This window comes from Pongo pygmaeus, chromosome 4 (genome assembly GCF_028885625.2).
Source record: "Pongo pygmaeus isolate AG05252 chromosome 4, NHGRI_mPonPyg2-v2.0_pri, whole genome shotgun sequence".
Lineage (NCBI taxonomy): Eukaryota > Metazoa > Chordata > Mammalia > Primates > Hominidae > Pongo > Pongo pygmaeus.
Genome location: NC_072377.2, coordinates 155450606 through 155474818, shown reverse-complemented (window position 1 = coordinate 155474818; position 24213 = coordinate 155450606). Strand labels below are relative to the sequence as shown.

Genomic DNA, 24213 nt, shown 5'->3' with positions numbered 1-24213 from the left:
CGGCTAATTTTTTGTATTTTTAGTAGAGACAGGGTTTCACCGTGTTAGCCAGGATGATCTCGATCTCCTGACCTCGTGATCCGCCTGCCTCTGCCTCCCAAAGGGCTGGGATTACAGGTGTGAGCCACCGTGCCCGGCCTCTTGTTTTCTTTTTTTTTTTTTTTTTGAGACAAGGTCTTGCTCTGTCGCCCAGGCTGGAATGCAGTGGCGCAAACTCAGCTCAATGCAACCTCTGTCTCCCGGGTTCAAGCAATACTCCTGCCTCAGCTTCTTGAGTAGCTGGGATTACAGGTACATACCACCATGCCCAGCTAACTTTTGTATATTTTTAGTAGAGACGGGGTTTCACCATGTTGGCCAGGCTGGTCTCAAACTCCAGACCTTGTGATCCACCCACCTTGGCCTCCCAAAGTGCTGGGATTATAGGCGTGAGCCACCACGCCCAGCCTAGTATGTTTTTCAAAACTAAGAAATTGGCCAGGCGTGGTGGCTCACGCCTATAATCCCAGCACTTTGGGAAGCCGAGGTGGATGGATTGCTTGAGCTCAGGAGTTCAAGACCAGCCTGGGTAACATGGTGAAACCCCAGCTGTACAAAAAATACAAAAATTAGCCAGGTGTGGTGGCATACATCTGTAATTCCAGCAACTCAGAAGGCTGAGGTGGGAGAATCGCTTGAGCCTCGGAGCTGGAGGTTGCAGTGAGCTGAGATTGAGCCATTGCACTCCAGCCTGGGTGACAGAGTAGTGAGACCCTGTCTCAGAACAAAAAATTAAAAAAAACAAAAACAAACAAGAAAAAACTAAGAAATTAACATAGGTACCATACTATTAACTCAACTAAGTCTTTATTTGGATTTCGCCATTTTTTTTCTGTCCTTTTTTTCTGTTTCAGAATTCAGTCTAGGCTTCCACATGACATTTAGTTGTAATGTCTCCCAGTCTCCTCCAATCTGTGACAGTTGATTGGTCTTTCCTTGTTTTTCATGCTGTGGTAGGTTTTAAAAGTACCAGTCAGGTGTTTTCATAGAATGTTGCTCAACTGGGTTTTTCTGATGTTATCACATGTTTAGACTGGGGTTAAGGATTTGAGGAACAATATCACAAGAGCAAGTGCCCTTCTCATCACTTCATATCAGAAATCTGAGTATCACTGATGATGTTAACCTTGATTACTTCATTAAGGGAGTGTCTTCCAGGCTTCTCCTTTGTGAAGTCACAATTTTTCTCTTCCTATGCTCTATTCTTTGGAAGCAAGTTGGTTAAGTTCAGTCTATAATCAATAGAATGGGAATTAACCTCCACCTCTTAAGGGGGCAAGTGTCTACATACATTATTTGAAAGTCTTCTACAAGGAAAAAGGAAGTTTTGCCCCTTCTTCTTAACCTATTTGTTTTTTATTTATCAAATTATTAATTTGTATCCCTAGTTTCATTGATATTTATTCTTTGAGTTATAATCTCCTATTCTGTGGGTTCTCTTTTCACCCTCTTGATACTATTCTTCGATGCACAAAAGTTTTGAATTTTGTATATTCAGTTTTTTAAAGTATATGTAGTTAGAATGAGTATTCTCTAATCTGGTGGTGCAGGATGCTACTTTTTCATTTTATTGTTCGTATCTTCTATATCCTTACTGATTATTTGTCTGCTAACCCATCGATAATTGAAAAAAATGTGTTAAATCTTACATTGTGACTATGGGTTTATTCTTACGTGAAGATCTGCTTTATCACAATAATACTTTTTGCCATCAAGTCTACTTTGTCTGATGTTAATATGGCTAAAACACATTTCTTTTGCAAAGTATTTCTTTCTTTCTCTCTCTCTTTCTCTTTTTCTTTCTTTTTTTTTGAGACAGGGTCTCGATTGCCCATTCTGGAGTGCAATGGCATGATCATAGCTCGCTGCAACCTCAAACTCCTGACCTCAAGTGATCCTCCCGCCTCTGGGATTACAGGCGTGAGCCACTGCATCAGACAATTTCTTTATTTCATTTCTGTGCCACATATTTTAGGGGCATTGCTTATGAACAGCACAGAACTGAAATTATTTTCGTCCAATCCACAAGTCTTTTTTTTTTTTTTTAAGATGGAGTCTTGCTTTTTCACCCAGGCTGGAGTGCTGTGGCATGATCTTGGCTCACTGCAAGCTCCGCCTCCCAGGTTCACGCCGTTCTCCTGCCTCAGCCTCCTGAGTAGCTGGGACTACAGGCGCCCGCTGCCACGCCTGGCTAATTTTTTGTATTTTTAGTAGAGACAGGGTTTCACCATGTTTGCCAGGATGGTCTCTATCTCCTGACCTCGTGATCAGCTGCCTTGGCCTCCCAAAGTGCTGGGATTACAGGCGTGAACCACTGCACCCGGCCCAATCCATAAGTCTTTATCTATAAACTGGTGAGTCCTGTCTAAATGTAAATATTACAGTTACTATGATAACTGATATGTTTGAAAGTAATTATACTGCTTTATTTTATGTGCTTGTGTTTCTTCTTCATCCTTCCTGTCATCTATTGGATTGATCATGTTTTAGGACTTAGTCACATGCTTACCATTTCTCTGCTCACTAGTGCTGCTTAGATTCTATACTTTTTATAGAATCTAAAAATTCTAAAATGTTTAGATTCTGGGTCCTTCCTGAAGTATGTTCTTTGTCGTTTTTTCAGGAGTCAGTAGAAAACTCTCTTAATACTTATTTGTCTGAAAATCAATGTATTGTGCTCTCACTCCTTGAAGACATTTTTCCATTATTGCCGGAAAGTATCGACATTAGTAGTGTTGGGCATTGTCATTTTATTCTCCATATCTTTTAACTTCTCTCTCATATTTTCCGTCTAACTCTCTGAGATGCATTATGGGCACTTTTAGCTCACTAATTCTCTCTTCAGGTATGTCTCATGTCCTATTAACCTGTTCACTCCCATTTTAAAAGGAGGGATTATTTTGATAAAATATGTACATGTGCAGAAAAGTGCAAAACACACAGGTGTACAACTAACTTAAATATTGTAAAGTGAACATCTGTGTAACAATCACCCAGGTCTAGAAACAGAATTTTTCCAGCTACCCTAGAAGCATTTGATGGGGCCCTTCACATTCACAAACCCCTCCCCACTCCCAAAGTTACCACTATTCTGACTTTTATATTAAATATTTTCTTCCATCAGGAAACATTTGCCTTCCTTTGCTTACCATTATGTTCCTGAGATGCATCCACATTGTTGCATGAAACTATAGTTCGCTGTTGCTAAGTCTAATGCCACATTTCTCTGCGTTTTGGCTATTCTTAGTCCTTTTCATTTCCATATCACTGTATGATTTAATTTATGGGAAGAACAAAAACAGGCAAAAATATAGAATTTTATATGAAGGATTTCTTTTGTTTTCTTATTTATTTATTTATTTATTTATTTATTTATTTATTTAGAGATGGAGTCCTGCTCTGTCGCTCAGGCTGAGTGCAGCAGTGCAATCTCAGCTTACTGCAACCTTCGCCTCCTGGGTTCAAGCGATTCTCATGCCTCAGCCTCCCGAGTAGCTGGGATTACAGGCACACACCACCATGCCTGGCTAATTTTTGTATTTTTAGTAGAGATGGGGTTTCACCATGTTGGCCAGGCTGGTCTCGAACTCCTGACCTCAAGTGATCTGCCCACCTCGGCCTCTCAAAGTGCTGGGATTACAGGTGTGAGCCACCATGCCCAGCCTATATGAAGGATTTCTTATAATTTATTCCATGTAATCTCAAATTACATGAAAGGTGAGTGATTTGCTTTTTCAGGATCCAAATTTTACTTCTTAAATAAAGCAGCATGATACAGAACAATCCATATAGTATGATTCCATTAAAACAAAGACATGCCTATGTGAGTATGCATCTGTATACACATGCACATATTTATCCATTCAAATAATTCTACAATTCTAGAAGGACCAAATTGTCATCAGTGGTTACCTCTGGTGTGTAGGAATGGCAGAGGCAGGAAGGTAGGAAGGTGTACATTATGTACGTGGGAGGACTATGTGGGCAGACACTTCACGTTTTACTCCTTGCTTATTATTTTTTTATTTTTACAATGAGCATTCTTTTTTTTTTTTTCTTTTTTACAACACCAGAAAAAGTCACATTCTCAGAAGAAGAAAGGATTTGTTTTGGGTGCAGTGGTCTCCCCACCAGGCTCCTTTTCATACCCGGTGGCTGCAATTACCTTCCAGAGCACAGCAGAACCAACCCAAGGCAATCGGAGTCCTCTTGTCTACTTTTCAGACTCTTGAATGGCTGGTCTTCAGCTCATGGAAACCTGGCTTTAAATGGCAGCCCCCAAATTCAAGAGAAAACACCAACTGCAAGCAATTCTAAAAGTCAGGCCATTGGGCCCTTGGGACCCAGAAGGGGAGTGAAACTCCAGAGCAAAAGGAAAATGTAATCACTATCCCACGCACCCTGGGAATGGGCTGGACTCCTGACCTTCCCCATTGCCCCCAGAGAGAGAGGCAGGCAGAGCTCTACAGCAATGAGAGGCTTTCCTTCAGGCTTCAGCTTTACTGACCCCCAGTGACATCTTAGCAGCCAGCTTCTCATGCTGCATCCAGTGCAAGAACAACTTTTCCAGCCTAGAGCAGAAGTTACATGAAACCTACCATTGACTGAGCTCTTATTATAAATGTGCCCTGCACTGTGTTCACAACCAACTCATAAGGGAGCTTTTATATTTGTCCTCATCTTACACTTGGAGAAATAGAGGCTCGGAGATGTGAAATGACTTGCTCAAGTTCACCCGGCTAGCAGTGGCAGAGTTAGAACCTACCCCATCCAGTCTGACTCCCAAGCCTGCACTCAACTTCTAAACTCCAAGGCAGGGCACCACAATCAGATGATTTCAGAGCGAGTGGCCATTGACCACCCAGTGCAGTGAAAAGAGACATCCACTGAAATCAGATTCCCATTTGGTCTCTGCCCCTGGACAAGTCACTTCCTCCTTTTGAGCCTAAATATCCACATCTGTAAAGTGGGGACAACAATATCTTTCTCTCAGGGTTGTTCTGAGAATTAGAAATAAGATATGTAGAGAACCTACTACCAGCCCAAGCACCGAGGCACTCAATCTAAAGCTGCCATCATCATCATCATCACCACCACTTTAAGCAGCCTGCTCAAAATGGACAGTGGAAAGAAGGAATCTTAATAAGCACCCCACTTTGCACCTGTCCTGTTAGGTGCCCAGCGGGTGGCCCCTTCTTTCCATTCCCATGGCCTCATCCCTTGCAGGCTTCCTGGCTTCTGGCATCACCCTTCTCCAATATGCGTCCCACACAGCACCCAGCAAGACCTATCACTAAAACCTTCCCCATTTCCTTAGTGAAGCCCACCCCATGCTGGTCCTCACCAGCTCCTCTAGCACAGCCTTCTCCCTTCTGCAGAACACCCTGCACCCGTGCTCAGTTCCATATTTTTGCACATGCTGGTCCACTTTCCAGGAATACCCTCCCCCTCACACCCCCTTCTCTTCATGGACTCTCACGCCTCCCCCAAGGTCCCACTCAAATCCTCCAGGAAGCTTCCGGAATCCCATCTCACACCTAGGGTGAGGGACTCCTTCCTCTGCTCCACAACACTTTGTTCCTCAATTGTCAATAAGCATGCTTTAGGGAAAATTACGGTGATTTCGTGCTCTATAAATCCGTCTTCCCTACTGTCTCTTCCTCCTTGAGGCCCGGGCCTGGCAGTGTCTAGCGCGTAGTCAGTGCTTAGGAAGTGTTTAGAGCATAAATAGATGAAGACCAACTGCATCTCAGTAAAAGGAACATTTTCTAATTATTTGAGTTATTCACAGGAAGATGGGGTGCCAGTGAGCACCCTGAAACCAGGTGAGTGTACACTGCGAGAACGGGAAAGAGCAGAGGTGTGGATGTGGACTCCTAATGACACGAACCATGGATAAGTTATGCTGGAATCACCTGGAGTACTGGTTGCTATTTATTTATTTATTTTTGAGAAGGAGTCTTACTCTGTTGTCCAGGCTGGAGTGCAGTGGCACAATCTCGGCTCACTGCAACCTCTGCCTCCTAGTTCAAGTGATTTTCCTGTCTCAGCCTCCCAAGTAGCTGGGATTACAGGCATGCACCACCATGTCCGACTAATTTTTGTATTTTTAGTAGAGACAGGGTTCCACTATTTTGGCCAGGCTGGTCTCAAACTCCTGACCTCAGGTGATCCTCCTGCCTCGGCCTCCCAAAGTGCTGGGATTACAGGTGTGAGCCACTACACCCGGCCCTGGTTGCTAATAATACAGATTCCTCGACTCAGGAGACTCTGATGCTGCAAGTCTGGGACAGTCCAGTCATCTGTATTCGGAACAACATCCCCAGGTAATTTTGAAGCACACTCATGTTTTGGGACTACTGAACTTTGTGACCTCTGAAGCCATCTGCAATCAGGTTTTGTGTGTGAAGGCCCTTCTTAAACTGTGAAGCGCTGTCTACAAGTCTTGGCTCCAGATGTTACCAGGCCCCCAAGACTGGGGAACTGAAGATTCAGGCTAGGACTACAGCTCCTCGGACTCTGGGAGGTTACGGACCCAGCCCTGGGCCACTCTGTTGAAGCTGGGTCTGAGACGGAGGAGTTCCAAGCCACTGAGGGGCTCCGGGATGAAGGAGGTGCCTAGCCTGGGAAAAGTGCCCCCCACGAGGGATCCTCCAAATGGCACCGGGGTCCTGGAGAAAGAGAGCAGCAGGAGAGGTGGGCTGTGTGGAACAGGGACAGCAGTACATTGACATGTGGATCACCATGTATGGGCCCCTCCCTGCCGCTCTCTGAGCCTCAGTTTTCCCTTCTATACGGCAAGATTCTGTACATCTTTTTTTTTTTTTGAGACAATCTCGCTCTGTCACCCAGGTTGGAGTGCAGTGGGGTGATCTCAGCTCACTGCAACCTCCGCCTCCCAGATTCAATCAATTCTCCTGCCTCAGCCTCCGTAGTAGCTGGGATTACAGGCACGTGCCACCACGCCCGGCTGATTTTTGTATTTTTAGTAGAGACGGGGTTTCACCATGTTGGCCAGGCTAGTCTCGAACTCCTGACCTCGTGATCCGCCCACCTCAGCCTCCTATAGTGCTGGGATTACAGGCATGAGCCACCACACCCAGCGATTCTGTACATCTTAAGAGGTTTTTTTCAACTTTGCCCATTTCCAAGTCTGCGCCTACTTGGGTGGCTCGTTGCTTAGCAATAGAAATGAAGCTGATGGAGTCAGAATTGACTTGTCCTAGGCAAGACTCTAGACTCCCCTTCAGTAAGCTCCCCTTAGGACAAACGGCCCAAAACTAGAGAGAGAAAAGAGCATTAGAAAGAGCACTGAAAATCAGGGGGAAAATGCAGATTACAACAGACATGCCATTTCTCCTCCAGGACACTGGCACGATGAAATAATTTGATAACTGGGCAAAGTTGGTGAGGTGGCGGGGGAAAAGTTTCACACATGCTGCTGGTTAGAGGGTAAGCCAGTGCTGCTACCGCAGAAGACAATTTGGCAGGATCTTTCTAACCTGAAATGTGTGAACTATGTCACCCCCCATCTCCACCTCCGAGCATATGGCTTAGGAAAGCACAGGCGCGTAGGCACTGGGATGCAGACCTGAGCAGCACATTAGTGACAAACCAGAAACAACCCATATGTCCACTAGCAGAGAAATAGGCAAGACAAATAGAGCATGCTGACACACGATAGAAAACTATACAGCAGGCTAGGCGCAGTGGCTCACGCCTTTAATCCCAACACTTTGGGAGGCCGAGGCGGGCCGATCACCTGAGGTCAGGAGTTGAAGACCAGCCTGGCCCACATGGTGAAACCCCGTTTCTAGTAAAAACACAAAAATTAGCTGGGCATAGTGGTGGGTGACAGTAATCCCAGTTACTTGGGAGGCTGAGGCAGAAGAATTGCTTGAACCTGAGAGGCAGAGGTTGCAGTGAGCTGAGATTGTGTCATTGCACTCCAGCCTGGGCCACAAAAGCGAAACTCTGCCCCACCCCGCCAAAAAAAGAAAACGAAAACTATACAGCAGCTTAAAAGGAACTAGAGCTCTACGTATTAGTATGGTAGATTTCAAAAGCAATGTTGAGTAAAAAAAGCAAGTTAACAGAATGAAGTGCAAAGTATTAACACACACACACACGCACACACACACACAAACGCCATTCCCCCTACAGGCATGCAGCTGCCCACACAAAATGTTCTGAACCCATACAGGCCAGCCTGACAACCATGTTACCTTTGGGAAGGCAACTGGGATTGGAGGATGGGATAGAGCAAAGGGGCTCTACATTTATTTGCCTAACATTTTTTAAAAGAGAACCTATGTACGTGATTTTAACAATACTGTTTTTTTGTTGTTTTGTTTTGAGACAGGGTCTTGCTCTGTCACTCAGGCTAGAGTGTAGTAGAGTGATCTCGGCACACTGCAACCTCCGCCTCCCAGGTTCAAGTGATTCTCCCACCTCAGCCTCCTGAGTAGCTGAGATTACAAGTGTGTGCCAACAAGCCCAGCTAATTTTTGTATTTTTAGTAGAAATGAGATTTCACCATGTTGGCCAGGCTGGTCTTGAACTTCTGACCTCAAGTGATCCGCCTGCCTCGGCCTCCCAAAGTGGGATTACAGGCGTGAGCCACCGCGCCCGGCCTTAATACTGTTTGTTAATTTTAAGAAAAATAAAAATCATTGCTTGTGTTGTTTTTCCAGCAGCCTGGGACCAGTGGGAAGAGGAGAGTGCTTGCCTCTGGGGTGGAAAGACAAACCTCGGGCCAGGGCCTGGGTCCCAGCCAAGAAAGCATTTCTGCCTGGACCACCCCAGTTTTGGTGGCAACAGCCAGGCCTCACAGGAACAGGCTGGGTGGTGTCCAAGCCATGCAAGGCCCACAGTCAGGCCCTTGACTGGGAGCCCAGGGCCCTGGAAGCTGAGCACATCTTGGCCACCCAAACTGCTATTTCTCTTCTCTATGCCTCAGTTGCTCTTTCTCCCTCAGAAGAGGTCTGGGTGCAGGGCTCCCTAAGAGCCTCTTTCTGCTGTTGGGAATGTGACTTGCTGTCATACTTTAGGCATGAGATCAGTGGGAGATGCAACCTGAGTGGCCCAGCCTGGAAGCTGCCTGCCAGGACTGAATGTCTGCTGCAGGTTTCAAATGGCTGGGCAGGCAGGGTCTGAGGGCCCAGGAGGAGACAGGGCAGTCCTGCCTGGCGGGGAACTCCAGAATGTCTGTTAATGGCTCGTGACTCACACAGCGCATGCTAGGCCCAATTCTTCCCATCAGGACCCTCTCTGCCTATTCAGATATTTGAGGGCAGTCACATGCCTCTGGAGCTGTCTCTTCTCAAGGCAGATCACCCCCAGTTCCTTCAGCCCTTCCTCATATGTTCTGATTTTCCAGGCCTAGCTAGGCTCCGGCGCCCACCCATCTGTCTTAGACAGACACAGTCTCCACGTGTGGTCTGAGCAAATGCCAGAAGAGCAGGACCATGGCGTCTTCTCTGTGGACTCCCCTTTTCCTCACTAAATGCAGCCCAAACCAGAGGAGCATATTCAGAAATAGCACCAGACCGAGGAAGCCAATGCAGTTAACATGCACTCCTCAGCCCAAGGCCTTCCCCCAGTGCCAAGCTTCTGTCTTGATTCCTATGGTTTGTTTTCAGGCCCCCAGTGCAGAATGGTAAATGTATCCCTTTCAAGCTCTCCCCTGTCCAAACCTCATCTCAGCTGTAAATAATAATGATAATAGGCCGGGGGCAGTGGCTCATGCCTGTAATCCCAGCACTTTGGGAGGCAGAGGTGGGTGGATCACGAGTTCAGGAGTTCGAGACCAGCCTGGCCAACATAGTGAAACCCTGTCTCTACTAAAAATACAAAAAATTAGCCGGGCGTGGTGGTGGGCGCCTGTAATCCCAGCTACTCAGGAGGCTGAGGCAGGAGAATCGCTTGAACCCAGGAGGAGGAGGTTGCAGTGAGCTGAGATTGCGCCATTGCACTCCAGCCCGGGTGACAGTGTGAGACTCTGTCTCAAATAATAATAATAATAACAACAACAACAACAATAATAGCTATTGTTTGTTGAAAGTGTCTTACTTGCCAGAAACTTTACCTATGGTTTCTCATGTCATCTCCATAGCAACCTTATGAAGTAGGTACTATAAACCCCTCATTTTACAGGCAATGGAGGCTCAGAGAGGTTAAGTCACTTGCCCAAGGTCAACATGGGCAGGCCTGGGGTCTGCATTTAAGTCCACGTGGAGGCCTCATGCTCTAAACCAATACAGACCACTGTTCTGTGGCCCTCACTCTGGCGTCCAATGTTTCACTGCCACTCTCCACTTTGGGGCAGCCTCAAAGCTACCTTGTTGGCCTCTTCTAGGCCATTGGTGAAAGGAAAAGCTGAGCTGGCCTCGAACTGCTGAAATCTGGGGACCCCTCAGAGAAGGACACAAATCTAGATGTTCATCAAAGAGGTAGCACACAGCAGCCATGGAGAACAAGGCACTGGGCTCTGGAGTCAGACAAACCCAGACCCGAACCCCAGCCCTGCCGGTGCTTCCTTGCTTTGTGGCTTTGGCCGGGTTGTTCATATTCCTGAGCCGCAGCCTCTTCATCTGCAGAACAGGAAAACTCATAGCACCCGCCCACCATGTCCTGGAGAGGATCCAAGATGTGTGGCACCTTCACCCTTCATTTCTCCCACGTTTACTGAGCACCTACTAGGTGCGGAGGCGCTGTTCCAGCCAGAGCGCAATGAATAGAAAGCGCTGGGGACAGAGCCTGGCCTGCAGAAAGTGCTCAGGAAAAGCAGGCTCCCGCTGTGGCTGTGACTGGCTTCCCGCCCCTCCCGGTCTGTCCCCGGGCTGCCCGCCCCACCTTACTTGTTGAAATTTCGGTAGTCGTTGGGGCTGGGGGTGTGACTTCGGCCATCGCTCTGGTAGTCCCGATAGCTGACGAACTCCTGCCAGGGGCAGCGGTAGCCCTTGGGGATGGCGGTGTGGTTGAACTTCTCTGGCGGGACGCCCTTCAGCGGCTCCGCATAGCCTAGGGGCGGGGGTGGGAAGGGGGCGCCTCGGTTCTTCCACCCTCAGCCCCCACCCCCACCTCGCCCCATCCCCATTCCGCGGACGCGGTTGGACGAGGGAAGATCGGAGTTAGGGGAGAGGAGTGGGGGAATGGGATGCCACAGTTGCTCCAGCACAGGAGACCCCTCTCCATCCCAGGAAACACGGAGGACTGCAGTGAGGAAGCTACAAGTTCGCGGCGCGGGTTGCAGTCTTGGCCTTGGCTGACTCGCTGTGTGACCTGGGGCGCGGCGCCCCTCTGGCTCGTGGTTTGGCGAGGGGAGTGCGCGCGTGCGCGTGTGTGTTGGGGAAGGGGGCGGACTAGCCTTCTGGGTGCTCTTCTTGCCCCATGGGGAGCACACCCATGCTTCAGGTCCCCCAGCCCTGGTCCCGGGACCCGAGGACGACACTCACCTGGCGCCAGGGCGCTGGGACTGGGGACGCACCCAGCAGGGGCGGCTGCAGGGTGGGCGCCCTCGGGACCCCCGAGTGAGGCCCCGGGTGAGGCCGGGAAGATGTGGAGCTCCAACCGGTAGTTCTGCCCCTCAGGGCCATTGGCATTGGCAACCTGGGCACAGGGGCGGGCTCTCAGAGGCCACCGACGACCTCCCGCCCCCCGCCGCCCTCCCCTTCCCCCAGCTTCCCTTCCAGGGAGCTCCCCTCCACGCTCACCGTCCCCGACTCCGCTGTTCCAGTCACCTTCCTCCTGGCGCTTCCGGCCAGCATCTGGGAGCGAGTGGGTAGAATAAACCGCAGAGAGGCTCAGCGGGGCAGGGGACCAGGGTTCTCCCTCCACCAAAAAAATAAAAAGGGTGGGGGGGGGAAGGCAAGAATCCTAACGCCCATCATCGGGGAACAAGGATGAGTTACTAGTTTACAGCGCTAAACCCAGTGCCTGGGACCGAGAAATACTCGATATATGTTCATTGCTATTGTAATGCTGAGTCTGGGCAAGATACTTAACTTCCCTGAGCCTCAATGTCCTTCTCGATAGAATGAGGATGATGGTGATGAAGATCTCTTCCTCAGAGGGGTCTATGAGCATTAAATGAGATACCTGCAAAGTTCTTAGCTAGCACTGTCTTAGGCACATAGCAAAGCCGAGTGTTTTGCCATCTTTATTTTTCTGCCACATCACTCCCTCTCAGTTGCCTCCTGTCTAGCCCAGAAATTAAGTGGAGGGTGGATGGAATAGCCCTGGCTTCCTTAGAAGTATCGGGAACTGCCTGCTGCCTTTCTGAAGCCAAGGGAAGAACCCTTCTTGCCTTTCTTCTCCACCAGCAGATTATTCCATGGCCTTTCCTTCCTCCGGTGGGAAAAAGAAAAAAGGGCATTCTACCTTTTCCATCTTAGTTCAGGCCCAAGTCTAAACTAGATCCAGCCTGCTGCAAATTTAGCCTAGAGTGCATGTCTGTCTTAGCTTTTTTTTTTTTTTTTTTTTTTTTTGTAGGAGCCACAGTCCCTTCACTCCGTGGCTTATCCTCAACCCCCAATCTACTTTGTTCAATTTGTTCTGTATCCAGGGAGAGATGCCTAAAAAGATAACAGTTTTCAAGGATCACACCGAAAGGTAGGAGCTTAATCTGATGGGAACATCACAGTCCTCAGCCTGGCTTACCATTTGGCTTTAGGCTAACCAGTGGCTCTCTGTGGTCCTCAGTTTCCCCATGAGCACAATGGTGGCTTACTCACCGCCCGCTGGCTGGCTGCTAACTCGAAAGTGAACTTCTGCACACGGCGCTGCCTCTTCTGGAAGAGGAGGGACCCTCTGTTGTTGCGTAGTGACAGCTCCTCCATCATCAGGTCCTGGGGCACGCTCAGCTTCTTGCCCAGGTCCAGCATAGGGACTGCCAGGAAAGGCCAGAGCAGGCTCTCACCACCCCATCCCCCATACACTCCAGGCCCCACCTCTCGAAGCACCTCCTCAGCATGGCATGCTGTGAGTAAGAATGCCTGTTTCTCCCCAAGCTTGCTGACACCGACACCGTCACCGGGTGTCATGATTGTTTGAAATCTTTGCCCACCTGATGGGCAAAAATGACACCTCAGAGTTTAATTTGCATGTGTTTGTTGCTCAGTGAAGTTTAGCAGTGTTTCAGAAGTTCTTTGGCCATTTGTGTTTGTTGCATGAATTCCCCATGCAGGTCTTTGCCCATAATGGTGGAGGTAGTGAGAAATGGTCAGATTCTCGATATTTTTTAAAGGTAAGCCATGGGTATGGGCAATGAGCGAGAGAGGCTGACTGCAAGCCACTAGAAGGATAGAGCAGCCATTCACTGAGATGGGGAAGGCAAAGGGAGGAGAAGGTTCTGGGAAAGATCAGGAGTTCAGTTCTAGACCTGTGTTCTTTTAACTTTAAAATAGCCTTTTATTATTATAAAAAAGCATATATGGGCCGGGCGCGGTGGCTCACGCCTGTAATCCCAGCACTTTGGGAAGCCAAGGCCGGCGCATCACCTGAGGTCAAGGGTTCGAGACCAGCCTGACCAACATGGCAAAACCCCATCTCTACTAAAAGTAGAAAAATTAGCTGGGCGTAAGTGTCGCGTGCCTGTAATCCCAGCCACTCTGGAGGCTGAGGCAGGAGAATCACTTGAACCCAGGAGGTGGAGGTTGCAGTAAGCCGAGATTGCATTGCTGTACTCTAGCCTGGGTGACAGAGTGATTTTCCATTTAAAAAAAAAGCATATATGGGCCCTGAGGAAAGTTGGAAAATACAGATATCAGACAAAAAAGAGAAAGATACCATTATCTATCACCCAGAGACTGCCACTATTAACACCTTAGTGTATGTCCTTTCATATCTTTTTCAATGACTATATTCCTATGAGGTTTTAACCAAAATAAAATTATAGCATACATGTTTTGTAACTTTTTTGTTTTTTTTGAGATGTCGCCCAGGCTGGAGTGCAATGGCATAATCTCGCCTTGCTGCAAACTCCGCCTCCTGGGTTCAAGCAATTCTCCTGCCTTAGGCTCCTGAGTAGCTGGATTACAGGCACGCGCCGCCACGCCCAGCTAATTTTTGTATTTTTAGTAGAGATGGGGTTTCACCATGTTGGCCAGGCTGGTCTCGAACTCCTGACCTCGTGATCCGCCCGCCTCGGCCTCCCAGAGTGCTGGGATTACAGGCATGAGCCACCGCTCCCGGCCTGTAACTTGTTATATCAAGATCTTTACAAGTTAGAGATCTCCACCTTTCCAAGTGAACAACTTTTTGTTTTACCTAATATCTAGTCCATATCCAGACTCTGCTAATTATCTCCAAAACTGGGCACATTAAGTTTGAGGAGACTTGTAGGCATCTAAGTGGTGGTGCTGAGGAGGGAGATAGATGTGTGAATCTGGAGAAAACTGACCTGGAGGTCAAATTTTGGGCATCATGAGCTTTTACTGGTATTTACTGGCATTTGTTGTTGTTTTTCAATGAAGAACATTACATTTACTTCTTTTCTCATAGTTGGAACTAGTCTTTACAGCTATTTAGAGGATTTTCCGGGTGATGACTGTTCTTAGTAGTTTGAGACCCATCCCTATCCTTTGTGCTTTTCCTACCAGCCAAATGCAAACTTTCACGTTTGGCCAACAAAGGAAGCGTTTTGCAGGACAGAGGGGACAGAATGGTGAGGACCTTGGCAGGTGAGAGCCCTGTGTGGGCAGCATGGCCTGCCTGGTCCATCTCTAAAATCAGATACACATACATTCATATTCCAGCTCCATAAATGGTATTTTAAGCTGGGAGGCTGGATGAGATCATAAAGAAATGAGAATAGGTAAAGAGGACCAGAGACGGAGGCTGGGCCTCCAACATTTACAGTGAGGCGGTGAGGAGGAACCAAGCCAGGAGCCTGGGCAGGAGCAGCCCACAACACAGGAAGAAACTAAAGAGGATGGCATCCTGAAAATAAATGATGAAAGCATTTCAGGTATGATAGAGAGACTAACAGAGCCAAATGCTGCTGATGTGTCAAGGAAGATGAGGGCTGAAAATGGACTATTATATTTAGTAACACAAGGTCATCGGTAATTTTCACTAAAGCAGTTTCTATGGAGTGTTTGGCTGTGAAAGCCTAACTGGAGAGGGTTCAAGAGAAAATGGACAGAAGAACAAGTTTAACCACACCATGAGGAAGCGATAAGCCAAATCCAGGACGCAGGACATTCTACAGGACAACTGGCCTGGTTTTTCAAACAAGTGAGTGACATGGAAAAAAGGGGCAGAGGGGTTGCTTTAGATTAAAGGAGACTTAGGAGCCATGGCAACCAAATAAAAACTGTGGCCTTTGTTTGGATGCTGATGAAAACAAACTAGAAAACTGAAGAAGGTTGAATACAGACCACTTATTAAATGGTATTAAATCATTAGTGCTAATTTTGTTCAGTGTGCTAATATCTTTGTGGCGTGTAAGGAAATGCCCTTTTATTATTTTGATGCATTCTGAAGAATTTGCGGGGTGCAATGACATGCTTTTTGGTATTAGCTTTGAAATTTAGGAATGAAGGAGGGACCATGTACTCCCTACTTGTATGTGTCTTTGGAAATTGACTAATAAAATGTCAAAAAGAGAGAAAGAGAGGATTGGTAAGAACAATACAGACAACTGCTCGGAAGAGTTGGGCTTTAAAGGATCCTGGCTACAGACAGCTATGGGATCAAGAGGGGTTTGTTTGTTTGTTTGTAAAGATGGAGAAATAACAGCATGTGCGTTAACTGATGGGAACATCTGACAATGCAATAGAGAGAGGGGAGAATTGCTGAAGGAATGTCCTTGAGCAGGAGTGACAGGAGAGCCCAGCCAGAGGAATTAGCACCAGGCAGGTGTGAGGAGAGTCCATCCACCATATCAGAAAGGAAAACCACAAACACGGGTGCAGATGCAAGCAAGTAGACAGATGTGGCGGAGGATGTTTGCAGATGTTCTCTTCTGGTTACTCTATTTTTCTCAGTGGAATAAGAAGCAAGGTCTTTAGCTGAGAATGAAGTTGTGCAAGGAGGTATTGGAGGTTTGAGGAGAGGGGTTGCAAAAGTCATTAAGAGAATAGCATGAGATAGTGAATGAACTAGGGAGATGGACATGGCTACCAGGCAGCACTGGGGGTCACTTGGGTACTGTGATTCATGCCAGTCAATGGAATCCTAAATAGCTGTCTAAAAAGGACACTGATTTTTTTTTATTCTTTCAACAGACACATAAAGGACACTTTTTATGTGCCAAGAACAGAAAGAAATCCACTTATAGGCCGGGCGCAGTGGCTCACACCCGTAATCCCAGCACTTTGGGAGGCAGAGAAAGGTGGATCACTTGAGGTCAGGAGTTCGAGACCAACCTGGCCAACATGGCAAAACCCCGTCTCTACTAAGAATACAAAAATTAGCCAGGCATGGTGGCGTGTGCCTATAATTCAGCTACTTGGGAGGCTGAGGCACAAGAATCGCTTGAAGCTGGAGGTGAAGTTTGCAATGAGCTGAGATCGTGTCACTGTGCTCCAGTCTGGGCAACAGAGTGAGATGCTGTCTCAAAAAACAAAGAAAAAAAGAAATCCAGTATAAATTAATTGGAGGGGAAAGTAAGATTCAGAAGAATAGGTATTCTAAGATCCCATTTATCTTATATATTATATAAATATACTTTTTATATATATGTATATATATATTTTTTATATATATGTATTATATATATATATTTTTTTTTTTTGAGACAGAGTCTTGCTCTGTTGCTCAGGCTGGAGTGCAGTGGTGCAATCTCGGCTCACTGCAACCTCTGCCTCCTGGGTTCTAGTGATTCTCCTGCCTCAGTCTCCCAAGTAACTGGGACTATGGGCATGAGCCACAACACCTGGCTAATTTTTGTATTTTTAGCAGAGATGGGGTTTTACCATGTTGGCCAGGCTGGTCCCAAACTCCTGACCGCAAGTCATCTGCCCGCCTCAGCCTCCCAACATGTTGGGATTACAGGTGTGAGCCACCGCGCCCGGCCCCCATTTCTATATTAAAAAATAAGTATGTGTTTTTGCATGCATTGAGAAATCTGCAAGGAGACATGCCAAGGAGACATGTCACCATAGCAGTGACCATGGGACATATAAAGGAGGAGGGTTGGAAATTGTTTACACTGTTTTGTCGTAACTGTTTTTAGCAAGAAAGTGTACTGCCTACTTAAAAATATAAAAGAATAGTTATACCTAAATACATAATAAAGCACCCTCAGTATCATATTCTGAAATACTATACAGATGAGCTGAGCTCAATATTGTTCTTTTTTTTTTTTTTTTTTTTTAGACGAGTTTCGCTCTTGTTGCCCAGGCTGGAGTGCAATGGCACCATCTTGGCTCACTGCAACCTCTGCCTCCAGGGTTCAAGCAATTCTCCTGCCTCAGCCTCCCGAGCAGCTGGGATTGCAGGCATGCGCCACCACGCCTGGGTAATTTTGTATTTTTAGTAGAGATGGGGTTTCTCCATGTTGGTCAGGCTGGTCTCGAGCTCCCAACCTCGGGTCATCCGCTTGCCTCGGTCTCCCAAAGTGCTGGGCTTACAGGCATGAGCCACCTCCCCCAGCTGAGCTCAATATTTAAAAAAAAAAAAAAAAAAAAAAATGGCAGGCACAGTGGCTCACAACTATAATTCCAGCACTTGCAGAGGCCAAAGTGGGTGGATTGCTTGGGCCCAGGAGTTCAAGAACAGCCTGGGCAATATAGCAAGACCCTGTCTCTATTAAAAAATAAAAAAAGATAAAACCTATTTGACTGAGTAATTCTATTTCTAGGAATTTATTCTCAGGGAAAAGTTCAATAAATATGTCCAAAGATACATGTATAAGAATGTTTATTGCTGTGGGGTTTAAAATTGTGAAAACTGGGACTCAGTCTTGTGGTGGATGCTGCCAGATGCCCCTTATTAGTGGCTAAGAGTTCACACCACCACCTTCTACAGAGAACTGCCAGTGGAATGGATGCTGCCACAGCGCCTTTGCCTCATGTGGGATGAATTCTGTGAAGCAATTCATGCTCGAGAGCTCCCCGCGGGGTCACACTGAACTGGACAGCCGCTGAGCCCACATCCTCGCTCAGCAATACCCCACCCTAGGCTGCATTCCTCCTTCCCTTCCGAGAGCATGTTCTCAATAAGTCACTTGCACAAGGCTCCTCTGGTTCTGCCCCGAAGGATCTCACCCCAGACAACCCTCATGACCACCGTCAGGGGATGGTTGAATACACATGACGTGTCCAAACAGCGGAATGCTGGTAAGCACCGGGAAGGAAGGCATGAGATAAATCATACTAGGATGGAATGCTACTAAATGAAAAAAAAAAAAAAGCCGAAGAACATAGCATATAGTATTTAGCCCATGTGTATGTATGTTTATATAAAGACATTCATATATGAACAGAAAAAGAATTTACATAAATATGTTAACAGTGGTTATCTCCAGATGGTTCCATTATGATGAACTTTCACTTTCAAAGCATGTCTGTTTTGTCTGAATTAAACTAATTTTTTTAATGTATGCCAAGTCAATGGCAAGTGAATTTTTTTTTTAAAATGATGTATTATCATTGTAACCATGTAATAAACAGCTCTGAAGACCAAGAGACCTGGAGTCAAATTGCAGCTCTACCACCTACCAGATGTGACCACCTGCTCCTCTGAGCCTCAATATTCTCATTTCCAAAATGAGGATAATATCCAACTTAGAGAGTTGTGGTGGGGATGAAATGACACAAAGCATAAAGGATACTTTTCTCTTAGCAAAGTATCTGCCACATAGTAAGCATGCAATGATGGTAAACATTTTTATAACTTTTACTTTACAGTGGCCGTCTTTAGGTGGTGAGATTATGAGATTTATTTTTTCTTCCTACTTTTGTTTCAAAATTGTCTTTAGTCAGTACCTTAGCAATAATCAACAAGTTATATATTTCAAGTCTTGCATCAATGATGTGTCTCCATATTTGGGGGTCTGTAATTAACTCCCCAAGAGAAAACAGAATGCATTGCCTGACCCTTCTAGTTAGAGCGTCAATACCCATAGAATGTGCATATTTTAGCTACAAAATCAGGGTGGGGGAAGAAACTGGACATCAACAAAAGGAGGCAAGAACACACAAAATAGGTTAAAAGGATGCCACATATGAAGTCATGAAATATGATTGACTCCTTAGCACGCTGAAGGCAAATGCACAAGTCCTACCTCAGGTCCCCTGAGTCAGAATCCTCAGGAGTAGATGCTGGGACTCTGTATGCTTAACCAACATCAAATCATTATGATTCATAATAAAGCTTGAGAGCTCTGACTTAGTTGAATTAATTTTTTTCTTTTCTTTTCTTCTTTTTTTAGAGACAGAGTCTCACTCTGTCACCCAGGCTGGAGTGCAGTGGCACAACCATAGCTCACTATAGCCTCCAACTCCTAGGCTCAAACGATCCTCTTGCCTCAGCCTCCTGAGTAGCTGGGACCACAGGCATGTGCCACCACGTCTGGCTAATTTTTTTTTTTTTTTTTTTTGTAGAGATGGAGTCTCACCATGTTGCCCCGGCTGGTCTCAAACTCCTGGGCTCAAGCAATCCTTCCACCTCAGCCTCCCAAAGTGCTGGGATTACAGGCATCAGCCTCTGTGTCCAGCCCCTAAATTAATTTTTAAAATACCTGAAATCCTCTAAAGTAGACCAAATAAACAGATTCCAAAATTGTATCAAGAGTTCCTGAAGAGGTCTTCTAAAATTGGTAAAAATGAATTTAAACTTTTTTAATGAAATGATAAAAATGATTTACTCATTTGATGACTCAGCTTTTAAGTAAAAAGTTTTGTATTCAAATGGGCAGCCTGCTCTTCCCACCCTGCTCCACTCTCTCCACTCCCCTGTCTTCCCACCCTACTCCACTCTCTCCACTCCCCTATCTTAGCCATGGGGCCCAGCCATCCTGGGCCACCCAGAGGGCTCGGTGAGACCCACAGGAGTAATAGGCAAAGGCAAGTGTGTGAAGAGCTTGCAGCCACAGGTAGGGCTGGAACTGCGACCGGAGTCTTCAGAGCTTAATTTGGGGCTGAGGTGAGGCCTTAGATGAAGCCAGGGCCAGGGTCATTTTAGAGCCAAGGCCCAGCCTGAGACACTCAGCCTCAGCTCCTGGGTCTGTGGACAGATGGGCAAGACCCCTCCCAGTGCCTCAGGAAGCTTCCCAGCCTAGGCAGCAGATTCTACAGGCACTCCCTCAGAGCTGGCCTGGAGCTCACACCTGTCTGCCCAGGCCTGGGGCCAGCAGGCCAGAGTGAGTGCACCCTGGGAGCAAGGAAAAGATGGAGTCTGAGGAAGGCATGAGGCTAGAACCACCTTACCTGGTTCAGTGAGGTCCCCCATGGCAGCCATCACTGGCCCCTTCTGCTCCTTGGGGATCATCCTGTGGAGGAGAGACCCCCATGAATGGACTAAGCTGCCTCCATTTCTCCCCAGATCTCCTTCCAGTCCCTGGTTCACCCTGCCCCAGTCCTGAACAGCTTTAGGCTAGCCCAAAATCACAAGCAAGGGATGTCTGAGCTGGAAGGGCCTTCAGGGTCTCTGTGCAGAGGAGACTGAGGCCCAGGGAACGAGAGGGAGGTGCTCAAGTTTGCACAAATCTATTTTCATGTTGATAGGGAAGCACTGTCTCTTCAGGGGTGGTTTCTAGGGCCTTTTCCCAGCTCTGGCATCCTGATCAGAGGGAGAGTAGGTGCCAGGGGCATCCGAGTGGGGCAGGCAAAGGTCTCAGGCTCTACTGTCATCTGTTGACCCAGGAGAGTCCTATTCCAAGGCTGAAAGAAGTTGGAGGTTTAAGTTAGGGGAGGGGGAGAATGGACTAGACTGGGGTTACACTGGGATCTGCGAGGCTGGTGTGCCCCTTTCATCCTTGGCACTTGGCCCTGAGGCTTGAGGGCATAGGCTGGTCCAACCAAGCAGAGAGAACCATCCCCCATCCTCCCCATCTCCCCGCTACTGGGCTAACTTCCGTGGTGTTCTCTTCTCCCTCATCCCTTCTCTTCCTCTTGTTCCATTCCCCTATTTGTATCTCATGGCACTTTCAAAGAATCTTGGAAGAGGTTTGCAAATAAAATGAGGTCCAGAGCCCTTAACTTGCCCAGGTTCCTTAACTTGCCCTCTGGAGAAGAGGCAGAGCCCTTGAGCTCCTTGACTGACCATCCACCCTGGTACCCTTCTCCTTTGCCTCCAGGTTTTCCTATACTCCTTCTTTTAGAAAACAATCTGCCTTCATCTGTATCCCCAACACCGACAAGGGGCCCTGGGTCAGTGGGCACTGTGCTGTGCAACTGGAGTCTAGTGGGTGTCCCTGACTTTCTCTGTAACTGCGAATAAGTAGCTTTCCAGCTCTGCACCTCAGTTCCCCCAACTGTAACAATAGGGGGTTAGGCTAAATCACAGCGATCCATGGATGGGCTTTAGGGTGTTCACAAACCCCCTAAAACTGTATGTAAACATGAGTGTGTCTACATGCGTTTGGGGTGAGGGTCATAGGATGATTGAGAATGCCTCAACCACGACCGTTTAGGATTCCACAGTCCACAGATCTGTTTCTTGATAAACACCCTCTTTACAGAAATTCACAGATGCTGGGAAGGGTCTCTCATTTTACAGAGAAGCTGCTTCCCTCTACTGCCTAAAAATCCCACAGTCGTGAGCAGAGCCATTACCTATTCCCCACCTTTAATCCTAGCCACACCCTCCCCATTTAATGCAGGGTAACCTAGAGCTTACAGTTCCTCTCCTCCCAAACCAGGACCGAGGCTTGCATGGGGCCCCAGACTCCCGAGATCCACTGCAGGGCCCTTCCTGTCCGGGGGAAGGAGCTCTGGGGATTGGCTCATCTCCTCTGCCCACTCCCCTGAGTTCCCCAAGCTCCCCTAGGATGCTGGTACCTGAGAGGATGGGACCACAATAGGCAGGAAGGAATCTTAGACCCTCAAGATTAACACCTCTGTCGGGAAGCTGAGAGTTGCGTGGTGTCCCTGTAGGCAGTCAGCGGTCAGCAGTCAGTAGGCAGCGAGCAGGGTGTCCCCTGAAGCCAGCTCTGGCTTCAGCTGATGAGAATCATTCCTGCCTTGCCATGGGTCACAGCCTTATTTCGGGCTGCAATAGGAGCTGGAGCCAGAGGCTAAAAGCACCAGAACCTAGGGAAGACAGGTGCCCTGGCAACAGGCCTTTGCAGACAGAGGGCTTGCACCCACGTGTACACACACGCTCACATATGCACACACCAAAGTCACCTGGAAATGTTGAGGGTCAGCTGCCAGTAGCTTCCGCTTGTTAGCTGTTAATATCCTTAGTGCCAAGAATGGTGCCTGATAGGAACTCAGTAGATGTTTGTCAAAGGAAGGAATGGATGGATAGATAGATGGATGAATTAATGAATTGCTCCTCAATATCTTTGCTTGACTTATCCTTTTCTTCCTTCCTTTCTTCTCTCCTGCCTTTCTTCTTCTGCCTCCTTCCTGCCTGCCTTCTTTTCTCCCCTCCTCCCTCCCTCCCTCTACCTTCTCACATTCCCTGAGCCTCTCTCTAAGGACTGAAAATAAATAAGGCAGGGCTCTGTCTTCAAGGAGCTCAGCCAGGTCAGATTCAGACAGGTAAACAAGCTTTGGGAAAGGCTCTGGGAGAGCCCAGGGGAGGGAGTTACCAGCTCAGCCTGGGGTGGGGGGAGAGAAGGCTTCCCAGAGGAGGACACACTGGAGTTGGGCCTTGAAGGATGAGTGGGAGTTCACTGGGCAGAGAAGGGGCATGGCAGGCAGTGGACATGTCACCTATAAAGATGGTAGGGGGTTGGCAAGTAGAGCCTGAGCTGGAGCTGGGGGCAGTGCTGAGAGATTAGCCCAGACAGTGGGGGCAGGGGCCAGATCCCAGCAGGCTTTCAAAAGGAAACTGTGTTTATAAAGGATTGCTGACAAGATTAAAGTGGTGAAATGGAGTGATCGGATTGGCATTTTCCAAAGATATCTTTGCTGCCATGTGGGAAATAGGTTGGAAGGGGCCAGACTGGAGGCAGGAGGACCTGCCTGTCACCAGGGGTGGCTGGATCAGGGCAGTGACAAGGAGATGGAGAGGAGAGGGAGTTGAGGGTTATTTGAAGAACCCTTGGGTCTTGGTGAGGAACTGGATGCAGGAGGTGAGGAAAGGGAGTCCCACTCCCCTGTTTCATGCTTGGGTGACTGGAAGGGGAGGAGCAGGAGGGGTGGGTGCAGACACTGAGGTCAGTTTTGGATGAACTTTGAGGTGTCGGGGGACTGGGATGAGATCACCAGTAGGCAGTGAGACAATGTGCCGTGGTGAGGCCCCAGCCAAAGACAAAGATTGGGTCCAAGGCACACACACCACTCCTGGGGAAGGGTGGGCCTAGCAAAGATGGGCTGGGTGCAGGGTGGGGAGCACCTGTGTCTGTGTGCTGGCAGACTATCCTGGGGTGTATTTCTGACACCTCTCAAATCAGAAGCCTGGATTCTGCTGTCCACCACCCTGACCTTAGCTTCCTGGCCCTCGTTGGGCCTGAGCTTCTAGAGAGGAAGAGTGAGGTATGTTCCCAGGGCAAGCTTAGCCTCACCTGGGAGCAGGATCACAATCCCCTTCTCTGGCCAAAGGACGCTCCTGTCAGGAGAGGATGCCTCATGGCCCGAGTCCTTGCCTCACTGGGGCTGCCTGGCTCAGATGGGACCTCTTACAGTGGCTCGTTTCCTGCCCTGGCACCCCCACCTGCCACGAGGAAACAGCCTCCGCGCACGGAGCCCTGACCCAGCTTGGCCCTGCCCACTCTGGTGATAGTGCTCTGTGGTCAGGGCCTGGACAATACCACCCTGAGACATTACCTAGACCAACTCCCCCCGTTATAAGGATGGGGAAGCTGAGGCCTGGAGAAGGAGTGGGCTCACCCAGGGTCACCTCGCTTGTCCATGACAGGACCAGGACTGCAGCCCAGGTACTTCTGTGGCCTCAAGTTGTCCGTTGTTCCCATCTCTCCCCATGGCTGCTTCTTCCCAGGCTCCCATCCCATGTGTCTCAAATATTCCCAGCCACCCAGAGTCCCATGGACTGCTCCATGCTTGGGGAGAAGGCAAGGACATCAGACACAGCTGAAAATGACACAGGAGGCAGAAG

The 24213-nt window shown here is 47.9% G+C and overlaps 1 protein-coding gene and 2 long non-coding RNA genes across 3 annotated transcripts; 2 read left to right on the top strand and 1 right to left on the bottom strand.

Moving 5' to 3' along the window:
• Positions 1–1509: 1509 nt before the first annotated feature.
• Positions 1510–4688, top strand: LOC129037269 (uncharacterized). Its single transcript, XR_008502770.2, has 3 exons — positions 1510–2393; positions 3424–3756; positions 4113–4688. It is a non-coding gene; the product is annotated as an uncharacterized LOC129037269 (long non-coding RNA).
• Positions 4044–20476, bottom strand: MYOZ3 (myozenin 3). The gene is made up of 6 exons (XM_054489209.2): positions 20415–20476; positions 12774–12928; positions 11754–11807; positions 11496–11649; positions 10899–11061; positions 4044–6710 (listed from the first exon to the last, which is right to left on the bottom strand). Exons 1-6 carry the CDS (start codon positions 20473–20475, stop codon positions 6542–6544), a joined length of 756 nt encoding a protein of 251 aa, XP_054345184.1. The 5' UTR covers position 20476; the 3' UTR covers positions 4044–6541.
• LOC134739614 (uncharacterized) lies at positions 10932–17889 on the top strand. Its single transcript, XR_010126453.1, has 6 exons — positions 10932–11286; positions 12605–12884; positions 13226–13285; positions 14796–15007; positions 15124–15276; positions 17362–17889. It is a non-coding gene; the product is annotated as an uncharacterized LOC134739614 (long non-coding RNA).
• Positions 20477–24213: the final 3737 nt, after the last annotated feature.